Consider the following 13,839-nt stretch of genomic DNA (forward strand, 5'->3'; position numbering starts at 1 on the left):
TGTATCGACACGATATAAAAGGGGCACTTCTATGCATTTTTTACACTCCCTTTTCACTGTTTTTTTTTTTACTAGCCTTCGTGGCTATTCACCTAATTCGTAATAACCCCCTTGTTTCCTGTATCCCAATCTCTCGGGGACACGACGACCGCGCTAATCGATAGACAATGGTTGGCGTCGAAAAGCAGTCACGTTCGAAAAACAGTGCTGGTATCTACTACTGCTGCTGCTGCTAACATACTGAACTGCCTGAAGTGTGGCAGCAGGGTGTCGTGTTGATGGTCTGCTGTCGAAGGCCATTGTGCAGTACGCTTGGCAGCTTTGTTTTTGCAGGAACAATAGCAATGATCGTAGAGGCTGTTCTAGGATGTCCTAAAGTCCATTCAATTCACAGCGGTGTGCATGCCATTGAAAAAAAAGTGGCCAATGATGCCAAGTACAGCCGTATGATTGGCTAGCTTCGACATGTACGTTTTACCCGAAACATTGCTACGCATTTACCTGGATACACACTAAGATTCTACGCGGAAGAACGACGATAGAAGGGGACGGCTGAACATCTTGGCCAAGGGGCGAACTACAGGTGGGCACTTGCTAGTGTGCCTTTAAGTCACAAAACATTACAAAAGCTAGAAACATTGCAAAGCTCCTTACAACTTCTTGCTAGACGAGAAGCTTGCTTCGTGTCGCCTGCGGGCATAAAAAATATTCAGTTAAAATTGAGTAGCTCTGTCATATGGACGCACAGCGTCGTGTTAGATGACACATAGGAAGAAGACTAGAACTGCATCAAGGGTATAGCTGAGCGGTATCTAAGAACTGATGGATTAACTTAGGCATGCGTACTAACAGTAATCACTTTTGATCATTCACTTGTAGCGCATAATTTATTTATTATATGGTGTAATTAAGACGGCTCTTATTATAGATCCAAGCTCTATTTATCTATCTCTATTATTTATTTAATCGAGAATCTAATGGATTCTCGCTTAATGATCAATCGATGAGAATGCGCTTAGAATACCTTGGACGAAGATCACCTGTGGACACTCGCAACCTACCTTCCGTCCCACGTCATTGTTGCTGTAGCAACGACAATGAGCAGTTTTCAGTATCAAGGCACATTGTATCAGGGTACTTTTTCTATACTTTCCTATATACTATAAATATGTACCGAATTTTATCTAGGTACGGCATCCATACAGATATACGTCCTCCACATGGGAACGAGTCAAATTCACTATTTGATATCACACGTATAAATTTGTGGCGCGTCATAACTATCAAATACCGCCCTGAAAAATTATTTTCTGGATACTAACTTAGAATATTACGGAAATAAAAATCAATTTTTCGTGAGCACACTTTGGGTAAACGACTAAATGGCCATCTGGCTCTCTAGGAGTAGCGGAATAAAGTTGTACTTGTCTAGATCATGAGTAAAAAAAAAAAATGTAAAACGGCGCTCGTATCGCACTTCCTCAATCTGTAGTCGCGATCAATAGCCAACGTTAACTAATGAAATTACATTAGTTTATTTAATGCAACTTTTTTTTTTGCGGATGTCGAAAATGCAATATGTGCTACATTTATTGTACCTAAAAAAGTGCTCTGATTATCTAAAGATCTTTCTCATTATGCTTAGCGCCATGAAGGGCTTATTCCCGAAGAAGAGTACCTATAGATAGAATATAATTCATCACTTCGTTGTAACGTTGACATATCAGTAGTTAAGAGCTTCACTATAATTTGATTTGTTCTACGCAACTAAATAATAAGATTAATGTAATTTTTTTTTTTTAACTAATTTTTCTATGATTATTCTTCAGTAGGAGCCGGCATAAACAAGTGTTCGCAATAACGGCTCGTAAGCTGAAACAATTTTGTAACTAATAGAACTTAAGAATACTTCGTTTATTGTATACTCGGCTGAAATAATAGGGTGTCAAGGTCGACCGTCGATGCAGCATATACCAATAGTAACGACTGATAATATACATTGTCGCCATTACTCTACGGTCGTGTTTACGTTTCAACAGATTCGCTGGCGTATCGATAAACGCTCTACTTTGAATTAATGTTAACTTTCGACCCACTCCAGCTTAGTTTGCTTTTCATAATCATTGTACTTGATCATATTCTCATGTTATAGAGGTACGAGCTTTTGTTGTGTTTAATCACTGACGCACAATTTGCCGCAGCAATGAACGATATTTGGTTTCTGTTCTTCGATGCTTTCGTAACTCAAAATGATTCAAGGCCTGGACATACGGACACAAATATTCATAGGCCTAGAAAGCATCGTCGGTACCAACTGACAGGAGTTCCGTGCATACAGACTTAGCAAACAAGTATAGTTATCTATTCCTGCTGATACTTACTGCTGCGGTCGCTAGCACAATGGAAATAGAAAGAAGTATAGACCTTCCGTAGACCCATCGTTTCAAATAATTGCAAAATGGGAATATACGTATATATAATATATTCAGTGACGTTACGCACAATGGAGTATCTGTCATGGTCTGCGACAACCAATAAGTACGATCATATATAATTGTATATAGAAAATCACACACAAGCGATATAATTCATGTAAACAGTTTTTCTGAAATTTAATGATCGTTTTTTAAGACTAATATTTTGACTTCAAACAGAGATCTAAACATGCTTTATATATATATATAACCTCTTTTCTTTACTCGCCAAACACTTAAACCGACGCTAATTTTTTGTGGGGGAATTTGTCAAAGAATTTTGGCGAGACGAGCGCAGGTAGGTCGAGGAATTACCACCCCATTATTTTGGGGTTTCGTTTTACGTCGGATAAGTCTGCGTGGCGCGAATAGTGGCATGGTAATTGCCGTATGTTTCGTTCGAATAATTGTCAAAAACGATTAATAAGCTACATGTACGCAATTATTGACAACCGTTCCGGCCATATGTGAAGTTCGAAGAAAGCTAAATTTGTGTGCAAATTCAATGATTGGCTTCCCTGCCGTGCTTCCGAATCCTCTTTCGGATGAGTACGTACATATGCCATACACACTTGTTTCTGGTTGTAATATGATTAACAGAATAATTTTTTACTATAATTAATAAAATGCTCAACGTACAAAGAGAGGTATTTTAATTTTGTTTGGTTGTCTCTCTACTATTTCCGACCGGGAAGCCATCGAATGTTTCGTTTCACTGCCAACTTATTCGCAACTACAAACTAGCCGCCGTCCAATTGCTAGATATTAACGGCCACAAAAGTCGCTCCATAGCGGAACCCCTTTGTTTATGTACAAAACAGCTTGTCGATGCCTTTGCAGAACTACCGGTCGAACAAATGTAGACAAAATCGTTCGATGTAGAAGATAGACAGCTGCGGTCAGACGTAGTCACAATGGCCCATTATTATCTACTTGGCAGCCGGATCGATTGATAAATACTATTTTGTCCAATATATTTGCTGCATAGTGAAGCTTCGTGATATGAAAAAATGGCGTTACCGTTACCCATTGCTGGCAGATTTGCCGCACCATAGCGCTATTGTTCGCCACCGATTGCCGATTCTATAATCGTTGAATTTAGTGTAAAGTTTTACTACATGCTACAGTAAAATAAAAATGGTACCTTATCATTACATTATCAGTAATAAAGGGGAGCGAATGTTTCTATGATTAGCTGGTAGATAAGTAATCAGCATAAATTAGTTAGATGTAAGTAGTAAGTGGTACGGTAAGTGGTACGCTATTAGTTGGCTAAGAATTATTTCAAAAACACCCATTATGTTAATGTCATAGTTTATTTATTCTAAAAGAGAATTTGGGATTTCTTCTTGTCGAAAGCTTTTTCGAGGGTACACCTCAGTGTATATAACCTAAAGGGAATTTTCCTTTCCAACGCATGCTGAAATGTTACTGCTTGTCCGACGTGACAACATGAACTTTCCAAATTAATATTATCTAACTTACATTAACTAAGATAGCTGCACCAGCAAATTGAACGTCTTCAAAATGACTGTCTTAATCTGTTCTTGAGATGTGCGAACTGGAACCAGGACAACAATGAATACGTTAGTTGTAATCTCGTGCCGCTTCATTCGTCCTGCTAGGCCGAAGGGAGCTGAAGTAGATCTTCCTGAACGCACAACCTTGCCAGCCGAATCACTGTTTATAACGTACTCAGTTGTTTAAGGTTTAAGTTGTTGTCATAGGACTGTATACGGTACTGAGCACGGTGAGGACAAGAAAGGACTACAGAAAAAGTACACATACTCCTGTCAATATAGCGTACGATATCCCATTGCCACGAATTCAACAGATTTGCAACCGTTTAATTTTAACTTTCAGTCTGATATTAAATTATACACGCGTGAGCTTCAATAGGTAGGCTTTCCCAATAAGATATCAACTAGTGGCAATTGTAAAACAGAAAATGCAATGTTATGGGTGTACTTAGCAAACTGTCAAAGCTTGACTTAACTTGTACAGCTTTAAAATTTAATGCGAACATACTCAATGCGGAACCGTTCTGTAAATCCATTGCATTCACTATTTATTGGTCGTTTAGGCTAAATAGCTGAGCGTAACCCGCTGGTATCGATCTGACTTTGAGAAAATAGAGGGTACTGGTAAGCATTCCTCAATCAGTGACTCGTTGGCCAGATGGTCTCGGAGTCTGGAACTCTTACTTTCTCCTAAGCAGTTTTTCAAGGGCTAAGTTGTCTATCATTTTCTAGCGTTCTCGTTTTAATCTGATCTTCGGAACGAACCGAAAACGTTTCACATTTGACATAGAACGCTTCTTGTCCATGCTAAATCTACTCTGGGCCGTTCTGCTGGCGGTGGATTCAGAGGCAAACCGACAAGGAGATGATCTCGACACGAGTACACCCTCGAGTCTCGGAACCGACTCCTCCTAACGACTGCCAAAAATAGTTATTTTCCGAAATTCTAACGCTATTATCTTCTAGTAAAAATTGAAGGGGTCTCGGAACGTCGCTTGTTTTTCGTCGTGATATGTTTACAAACAACAATGACGCTTAGCAACATTGCTATTGTAAAATGAAACGATTGCTTCGGGACTGTGGTAACCCGTAGTGACACATTTGTGGATGATGTGGTCAAGCCGGTTGGAATAAACCTTTTACGTCAATAGTCGCTCCTTATGTAATGCTCATAGGGGTTATAAATGATTCGAATGTTACGATCGGTATTGTTTTTGAAGGACGCTGCGGAACAAGGCTAGCACCTCCTAGCATAAGAAAAAAAAAACGAATGGTGTGCCTGATCTTAGGTGCCTAAACTTAGGATGTTTTTCTTAAATTTACTAAATAAATACGCTATCGCTTTATCTTTAGAAAAACATAACTACAGATATACTTGTAGTAAAATGGTGTATGCCAAAAAGCTCACACGATGTTTCATTTGTGTTCGCTGATACAAATATATTAACGACCTTTGCGATTACTCTGTTTTACGCGTCATAAAATAACTAAGTCAATAGGCATACAGTCTATTTGCTCTTAATAGGTGTCCTTGAGAGAGATGCTATATTAAATGTTATTCATTGAGCCGTGCTTTGCTGCTTCCAGATCCGGAATACGCTGCAAAACTCCGCAGCAATCCAGCAGTCCAATTGGCGGTCAGATCGTTTCGGACGATGCGCCGCAGTGCGCTGACTCCAGTAGCTCGGAGATTACGTGACGTAATGGTTCAACGATATCCTGTGTATCCTCCTGCGGTCAATCTGAATGCACTGAACAACACCGACTGGACCGAGGTATATATGCATTCTAATATGGCACCTCTTTGAGTTGCCGGCTTTCTCTATTCGATTTGTTTAAGATATGAATTATTTTAATTAATATGGATTTCTCATGGACGTGCACTACCCAGTGGGTTTCGCGCATCTTGCTTTAGACATCGGTCTCGGTGAACCCAGTTATCGTATATCCTACTGAAGGCACATGATTTTGGCTCACAGCATTAAGTGCATGTCCTTCCAACTGTCGATAATTACTTGTTCTGCATAACACGTATACGGACAGGAACCTTGTGTTTGCATCTCTCCGTCACCTGCGTACCTCTTCAACTATTTCTTTCATTCATCACGAAACCTTCTGTGTTGTTGATATCATTTTTCAAGTATCAATATATTCATGCTTCTGTTCGGTAATAATTGTTTTAGGTGGCTATCAATGTACCCCGACTATCGGCAAGTTATAGCATGGATGCCGAAAGAAGCTCTAAGGGTCTCCTGCACCTCAACAAACTTTTACGAAATACGTTCGGCGCAGACATCTTTATCATGGTCGGAACATTACTCGCGTTCGTGGGTAAGTGAATCGCACGTTTACACTACACCACATTTATAATTTGGACCATCTTTCGTCATAATTTTGCCTTTTATCGATATTTTTAGGAACGCTTTCCTTCTGCTCTGAAGCTTTCCCTAAACTCGACTGTATATGCATACGGGAACGATTACTCCATTAATAGAAATCCAATATGAGACATCAATCTTCATCGCGACATGGTGATGAAGTTTTAGCCTCTAGGCCCGTTATACACAAATGGATGCTCAATGCATTCATAACAAAAGTGTCAATAATACCAGAGTGTTTTATCTAGGAGGTGTTAGTGATTATCTTTGGCTAAAAAGCATCTCATTGTTCAAAGTAAATCATCGAATGAATCTGGGGCTGGTTGAATTGTTATCTCCATAATCTAGTTCCCAGTTTACTTTCTTATCTAGCGTTAAGTTGAAACATTAAGTAACTCATATGACATCGATTTTTTTAAAAGAATGCATGGAGTTTGTCAGTGGATCATAATTATGATATTTGCAGAAAATCTGATTCAAATTTTGCCGCGCCTATCCTAGACTTGTTTGGCGGCTGATTTTTACCCTTCACGACGACAGTTAACATGTATTATGTATGAATATAATGATACAAGCTAACAGCGCTATACTTGAAGGTCAAATATAGACTGTCAAGTCAGATAGAACTGCAATAACACACGTGCTCAATTACATGTACTCGGACATCTTTCTTATAAGCGCCGCATCTATAATGAGTACTCCTGAAGAAATTATCTAGATTTAAATAATTCGAAAGAATCGAATATTAGATCACTAGTTCCTGTTCCTACACGTATTCTTCTTGTGACGTTAGAGATCATGCGAAGTAAACGTGCAGTATAAAATCGTGAAAGAAGTAAATGGAGACACTACTAAGACCCTATTCGTAGAAATCCCGCCATCATCTACAAGGAATAATTCATAATTCGTGATTTTTTTAAATATATTTTACGTGTATAGTAAGGTGAAATTCCAATAGTAAGACTTGTACATCTCTATTCTCGCTAGTCTGGGTTGTCACGCCGGGAGAAACATGAGCGGCACTGAACAGCTTTTACTTGAAAGATTTAGTTAGGAGTTAATATTGTTGACTCGAGCATAAACACTGACCTTTGCCTACTAAAATAGAGGCACTTTTTGCCAATTACGTGTTCTTTCGTGCCGTTTCTTACCATCGGATTCCTCTCGTATACCAACACCGGTAAGCTTCTGGCCGATTTTTTAATGCCTATATAAATAAAGCCAATTATTCGCCTGATTTCAGCCTATCCGAACGTAAATCAACATTGCAAGAAACCATTCTGTGTATATGTATGTATAGATAAAATCGTTGATCGTGAAAATAAAACGATACGTATTATCTCCATGTCACGCTCTTCCGTCAATTCAAAATCTGCGTATCAATCTCAGAATCTGGCATGATTTTTCGACTATTCTGCATTGTTTTCGTCTGTTAAAAAGCGGTACACTGAAGTAAACAGATGCTATTGTACAGCATACAAAAAAAAAAATATGAAATGTTCATGTTAAATCATATATAATATCCGCAAATACTGTTGATTGAATAACAATCCGTTATGATTAACTAAACTCAGAGCTTGTTCATTGATAGTTGATTAATTTCATAGCATTAGCTTGTTGCATATTTGCGCTCGTCTACTGCTAGCAGCCTACATATGTCGTACTGCTTAGAACGAATATCAATGCAGTGCCCGTCAGAAGCTTCGCCATAGGGCTGTCATTGTTTTTTGACTGATTTCGTTTTCAGGGTCGGCCGTTACCATTTTTGCCAGTTACGGCAGCTTTGCTAGTCCGGAGACTCGACCACTTGTGCTCGGACTGGGCCCGCCACTCATCGGAATTGGCTTCCTCTTTTGTTTGTTACGACTGTTCTTTTGCAGGTATATACATTGTCATAATGAATCAGAGTGGCCGTTGTATTATCTCTAGTGGCCTTGGCTAGCGGTGCTTTTTCAGAAGAAGGTATCTTCATAGCTGGGCATTTGTGCCCAAATCTGTTGTCCTGCGGCACTAATGTAGTTGGAAGGCACGAAAAGCGAAAGAGCCAATTAAACGGAAGAATACACGAAACAAATATTATACATGTGGGGCGGCATGGCTAAAAGGCCGAGCGTACGCATATTACAGTTTTAATTAAAGCGAAACTGTAAAGCGAAAATTTACGAAGCATTCCAGGCTGAGAGTTAGCTTTGTTTGAAGGTATATAGCATCACAAATATCCTATATCAGATACTCAGCACATTTGGTCACTAAATAATGCCACATGTTTATGTACAAGCTGTCTGGTACAGGACATGGTATAGAAGCCTTGGCAAGTAGCGTTAGTTTACGTAGCTGCATTCTCTTGAGAAAGTATCGAAAAATATCAGCCAAAGCGGCCAAAGATGATACAACCCCGATACCAGCCCTCTTGTCTTGTACTCGGTAATGAGTCAGGATTTCTTCATGGTGCTACCGTCAGGAGCTATAGCATTGTCTATCACATTATCTGTACGAACATACATCTGGTACTCAATGCGCAATAGCGACGTCGACTTATCATTCTAAATATAATAGATGTAATATCGCGAAAAAAAGGTTTTCAACATAGAATTCTAATTTTATGTCAGGAACATGTAACGAAAAACAACGGAACCTTTGTCAACGCCCGTTTGGCTATATATCGAATGCATATTCGGGTTTTATAAGCCGATAATAGCTTAACTATGTGTTTTCGTTATTTATCTAACGTTATAGCAATTTTCAACCTTACGATCAACTATAGTAAGTTTAGAAATCCACCACCTTCCACACAAAAGCGTGCCTGTTCGTTATAAAATCGCTACCTTTTTTTACACAGGTAAATTTATATTGAACTGTTGTAAAATCTAATACTGGTCTAGTGCCGATACCATTTTCAGATCGCGTAATTTGTGCATGCATTGCACAGCATATTGTCAGGGGCCCGCCGCTGAGGATGAAACGAAGACGAAAACAGGCGCATCGGGAAGACTGTTTACCGTAATGAGCGGTAAGAAAGTCCATCCGATACTCGAGCAAATACAGTATGGACACAATGGACTCCACATAAACGGAACTATCAAGGTATAACTGGGTCTGAAATTACAGCTGGACAACGATGGATTTCAAAAAAATGTTCTTGTTCATGGGCATCCTTAAAATTTTCGATTTACAATTTGTAGTTTTAATGCTTGAAACGTAAAATCGGTTTGCACTATACGACAGTGCTCCGCCCGATCCGGAAATTTACAAATGGAATTTCTGCTATGTCGACACCGACAACCCTGCAAGAAAGAGGTCTGAATGAATTTGGTCGTGGATTCGACCCAAAGTCTATCAGTGTATTGTGTTTAATGCACAATCGCGTTACAATGGAAAGCGTTTTTTCCTCGTTTCTCGTTTCCTGGTTCTCTCTGGTTAAGTTATCTTACCACGATACATGAAAAGTCTCTAGAAAAAATTGTTCGGCCACTAATTAGGAGGAAAATCTGTACACCACCTCCAGCTGGTGTGGTCATAAAAACAGACTTTGCACACCTCACAGGAAAAACATTTTGTCACTTCGATTTTGTCAGTGCTGAATAAACGAGATACGCGAATGTGTTGGTGTGTCAAAAGCTTCTGCACAGTCCGAGTTGCGCGAAGAAAGTCACATCGAGGATAAAGTAATCGTAAAATGTGTTTAGCGAACGAATATAAATTATCGAAAATATCGATGAGCTGATCAGGAGAAATGTCGGCGTCGATGTGATCGGACTATCTGATAGCGATGAATTCACTCAGAGCACAGACTCTGCAATTTTCACGAAATCAGATGTTTTCACCGTCCATCTATAATGGATGCACTACACCGCATTGCTATTTCCAACTAATACTATTTTTCGGTGTATTACACAACACTCAAATTACTGGTTCACTGCTATTTTCTTATTAGTTTCATATCTTTTGAACGCGTAAAGTTCATTGGCTTCGATTTGCTGGAAGTTAGCATGACTACCTTTTGTCCACGTGTAGAAACATGGGCGTTCGCTGTTAAAGCCTGTGTGAAGGCAGACGTAATAATAACAATAACAAAAACGCGTATCCTCTAACTCAATGAAGGTTTCACCCGTCTGCAGCACAGTGGAGCACCTAGTAACAGCATAATAGTTGACATCGTTAAAAAGCATGCTCGCAAAACTTAGCGCCGTGTTTTGTCCACTCGATTAAGTAAATGGTAACCCTGGAGTGCGTCTACCAGGCCCAGAATATTTCGTAAGTCAGCGTGCATGAGAGCAGGCACTGGAGTAGGTCTTTTTCCATCCGTTGAGAGCCGTCTCTCACTTGTGTTGGTTGTTCTTATTTGTGCTATTTATTTCAGAACGGTTGCCCAGAAGCATCAAGCAGCGGTAACGCAGAACGAAAATATAATGGGCCTATTTGGACAATTACGTGATCGACGTTGTGACTACCGCTAGCCGCGTGACACCTCTGGTGGCGATCTATGCAGGTAACATGTACATAGAGAGGGAATGGATGAGAACAAAGACAACACTCACATGTATTATAGATAGAAGTCTAAATAGAAAACTCCTATTACTTCAACGATGGACTAGAGAATTAGCGCAATGGAACAACGAACTACTATGTTTGCAGATGCCCTTTGCAGTGCCTAAAGCTACGTATACTATACAGATTTGCAGGTATCAAGAACGATTCGACAAAGCCGTGTACGTTAGTTGTCTATAATTATTTGCCGATTGTAAAGTACAGTGTCAATTAAAAAGGGCATGTCGAACTTGAAAGAAAAGCTTCGATTTGTCGTCAACAGCTACTATGTCTGATCCCTTATCAACCACTGTTAATTTGACTTGCAACAGCAAAGTACATATCGTTTTCACACTAGAATCTAATTTAGCTTTGTAAAGACGCAGGGACTGCTCGTAGCCGTGACGTGGTAGCTTATTGCTGAAAGCACAACGTCTTCAGAATCATCATGCAATCTATTTAGGTATCGGCATTCGTTACTCAGAGAACAACGTTAAGATAGTCTTCAGCGTCAAATCGAAAATTCTGCTAAGACATATTAACTACGAAACATATGACGTTCGTAACCGACAACGAATTCAGATGTCCTTCCAATCTGAAGTGTCGGTGTCCAGCTTTGCATATAAAGTGCGGTGTGACTTTTAGATGAATCCGTTAATTCAGTCTGGCATATCGTTGAATTTGTCCTGATCATATATTCAGATCAATACTTGACCAGACTGTAACACGACTGAATGCTGAGATTTTATTAAGTACAATATACTGTAAATATGAAAGACCTAATTCAAAGCGTAACGGAGAAAAATTGTCAACGTTCTCTACAGCCTATGTACAATGGCTATGAGAGAAGCGTAAACGGTCCTCGATTTCCTGCGTATTGAAAAAGTGCCCGTCGATTACAGAATTACTCGTCTACAGCTGGTTGACTAGCGTCGCCCTTTACATACTATGTTACGTACGCGTATCCTTTAAGAATTGTTTTATGTAGGCTATTTTCATGTAAGAGGTCGAAAAATACTTCCTATACTTAAATAGGAATAAAAATTAAAATATGAATATGGTAGTGAACGAGTATACAAGTGCCAAGTGCAGCCATGAAATACTTTGGTGATCATTACCTGATGCCGCGCACTTCAGGGATGTAGAAGATGCCTCACACTCGGAAATTTATATATTTGACAAAAGAAGGAAACGCTTGCAGTTTGGTTATAAATAAACAGTCTACGTATTATTGTATATGAGCAGTCATCTTTTCCTGATAGCTTGATTCGTGAAGTAAAATGTTCTATGACGCCAATCACGAGGTGCGAACTAGGTCTGAGTCAAACGAACATTTTGATGACCTGTACATGCTAAAAAGCGTTTCAGATTCGCAATACAAGTAAGACTATAGGGAAAGTTTCAACCGTTCATTGAATCGTATCAGTTTTTTAGCGACAGCTTATTCTTATCGAAGACAAGAAGGTTTCATCGAAGCTATCAGAGGTGAACAAAAGTGTCAACCAGCTATGATAGTCGACGTACTATAACTGCTTTTACTTATACTTGCAGAGATAGTTATAATATTGATTTATCAGCCAGATACAAAGTTGTCTATAGTGACTTTTATGGTCGTTCGATGATCATCTGGCACCTTCAGTGCATGTGGACTGACACCTCTGCCCTCGTTATTTTGTAGTCAACTGCTGAAAACGATCTACAAAGACGATTTTGTTGGGATCGATTTTTAAATCAGATAAATTGAGCAGGGGCTAAACAGATAAATAGCGGGTTCCCAATACCGTTTTTGCCGTGCTTGCTTTTTGAATGTGTTCAAATTACTACATAATAGCTTCCTCTTTGAATAAAATATCAGGCCCGTTGCATGTGTTATCTCTAGCAAATAAGCTTTCGTGAAATAGCTTCGAGCAGACATCTGGAACCAGGCCAGGTAACTTCGTTTTTGCTCTAGGCCGATGTAGCCTTAGTTTACTATAGATCTCGCGTCACCAGCACACTGTCTCATTCACTTAGAGGGTCAGAATCAATAACGATAGGTCGCAAGCTGAACACGGTTTCCGTTATAGTGATTTCATCTATTTTATACAGCATCTGAAGGAGGGGATGGGGTCAGATCTCAGCTTCTTATACCTCCTATAACGTAGATTTAAAAGCCGCATATATCATCACACATCTCGACTTTAACTAGAAAAGTTAGTGAAGCAATGGCTCAGTCCACTCAGAACCGCCGGAAGCTGTGATGAGAGAATCGTTAGTTCGACCTCGCCATTCCCACGCACGACTATGCTAATAAAAAGGACCTAAAAAGCCTCGTGTAACTAGGTAGTAGCCACTACAGATATATATACATTTGTCAGACCGAAATTCTTATCATTATAGGAACTCAAGTGCCCAAAAGTGCTAGCTTTTTTGATCATTGTCACTCGGAACGGCCGGGGTGTTTTGAATCGAGGTACAGCTATTTCGTACCTAACAACATCTGCAGATCAAAGAACATTATTACCAATGAGGACGGTTTAGCCAGGTGTACATAGTGTCTTATCCTAATTTTTAAAGTGTCTATTCTTTTTGCGAGACGGTTGTACCAGTGAGCTTTTTCTTTTTTTTTTAATAAAACAAAATAACAATGCGCATCATTTCGTTAACGGGCAGTAACGTATCTGTTGCGCCCAACAGCAGTGGTTACATAGAATTAGCCGCCGACGATGTCCTTCTGCAAGCCGATAGCTCGCGATACGCTCTTTCCGTTCATTTACAGTAAAGGTAAGACACCCACTTTTGGCTTGGGACAAAGGTAGCCTTGCAGTCGGGTAGGAACTTGGCTCCGGAATAGAAGAAAAAACAGGCTTCTTGTGATGAACGAAACAGTTTACCGCTGACACAGATGCCCCTTCAATTATAAATCTGCTTTTTGTCCCTACCCGTGAAATTATTTGCTTC

General features: G+C 39.6%; 1 protein-coding gene across 5 annotated transcripts in view; it reads left to right on the forward strand.

Annotated features, from left to right (window-relative positions):
• LOC111251788 (uncharacterized) overlaps positions 1-12,135 on the forward strand; it is a 39,197-nt gene extending 27,062 nt beyond the window's left edge. For all 5 annotated transcript variants that reach the window (XM_022808803.2, XM_022808805.2, XM_086990252.1 and 2 more), the window contains 5 exons: positions 5,582-5,769; positions 6,178-6,325; positions 8,120-8,252; positions 9,273-9,456; positions 10,733-12,135. In XM_022808803.2, coding sequence (XP_022664538.1) covers positions 5,582-5,769; positions 6,178-6,325; positions 8,120-8,252; positions 9,273-9,456; positions 10,733-10,807 — 728 coding nt within the window. In that variant the 3' untranslated portion in view covers positions 10,808-12,135. The remainder of the gene's footprint in view (positions 1-5,581; positions 5,770-6,177; positions 6,326-8,119; positions 8,253-9,272; positions 9,457-10,732) is intronic.
• The last annotated feature ends 1,704 nt before the right edge of the window (positions 12,136-13,839 follow it).

The sequence above is a fragment of the Varroa destructor genome, unplaced genomic scaffold (assembly GCF_002443255.2).
Source record: "Varroa destructor unplaced genomic scaffold, Vdes_3.0 BEIS01000005.1, whole genome shotgun sequence".
NCBI classification, from domain to species: domain Eukaryota; kingdom Metazoa; phylum Arthropoda; class Arachnida; order Mesostigmata; family Varroidae; genus Varroa; species Varroa destructor.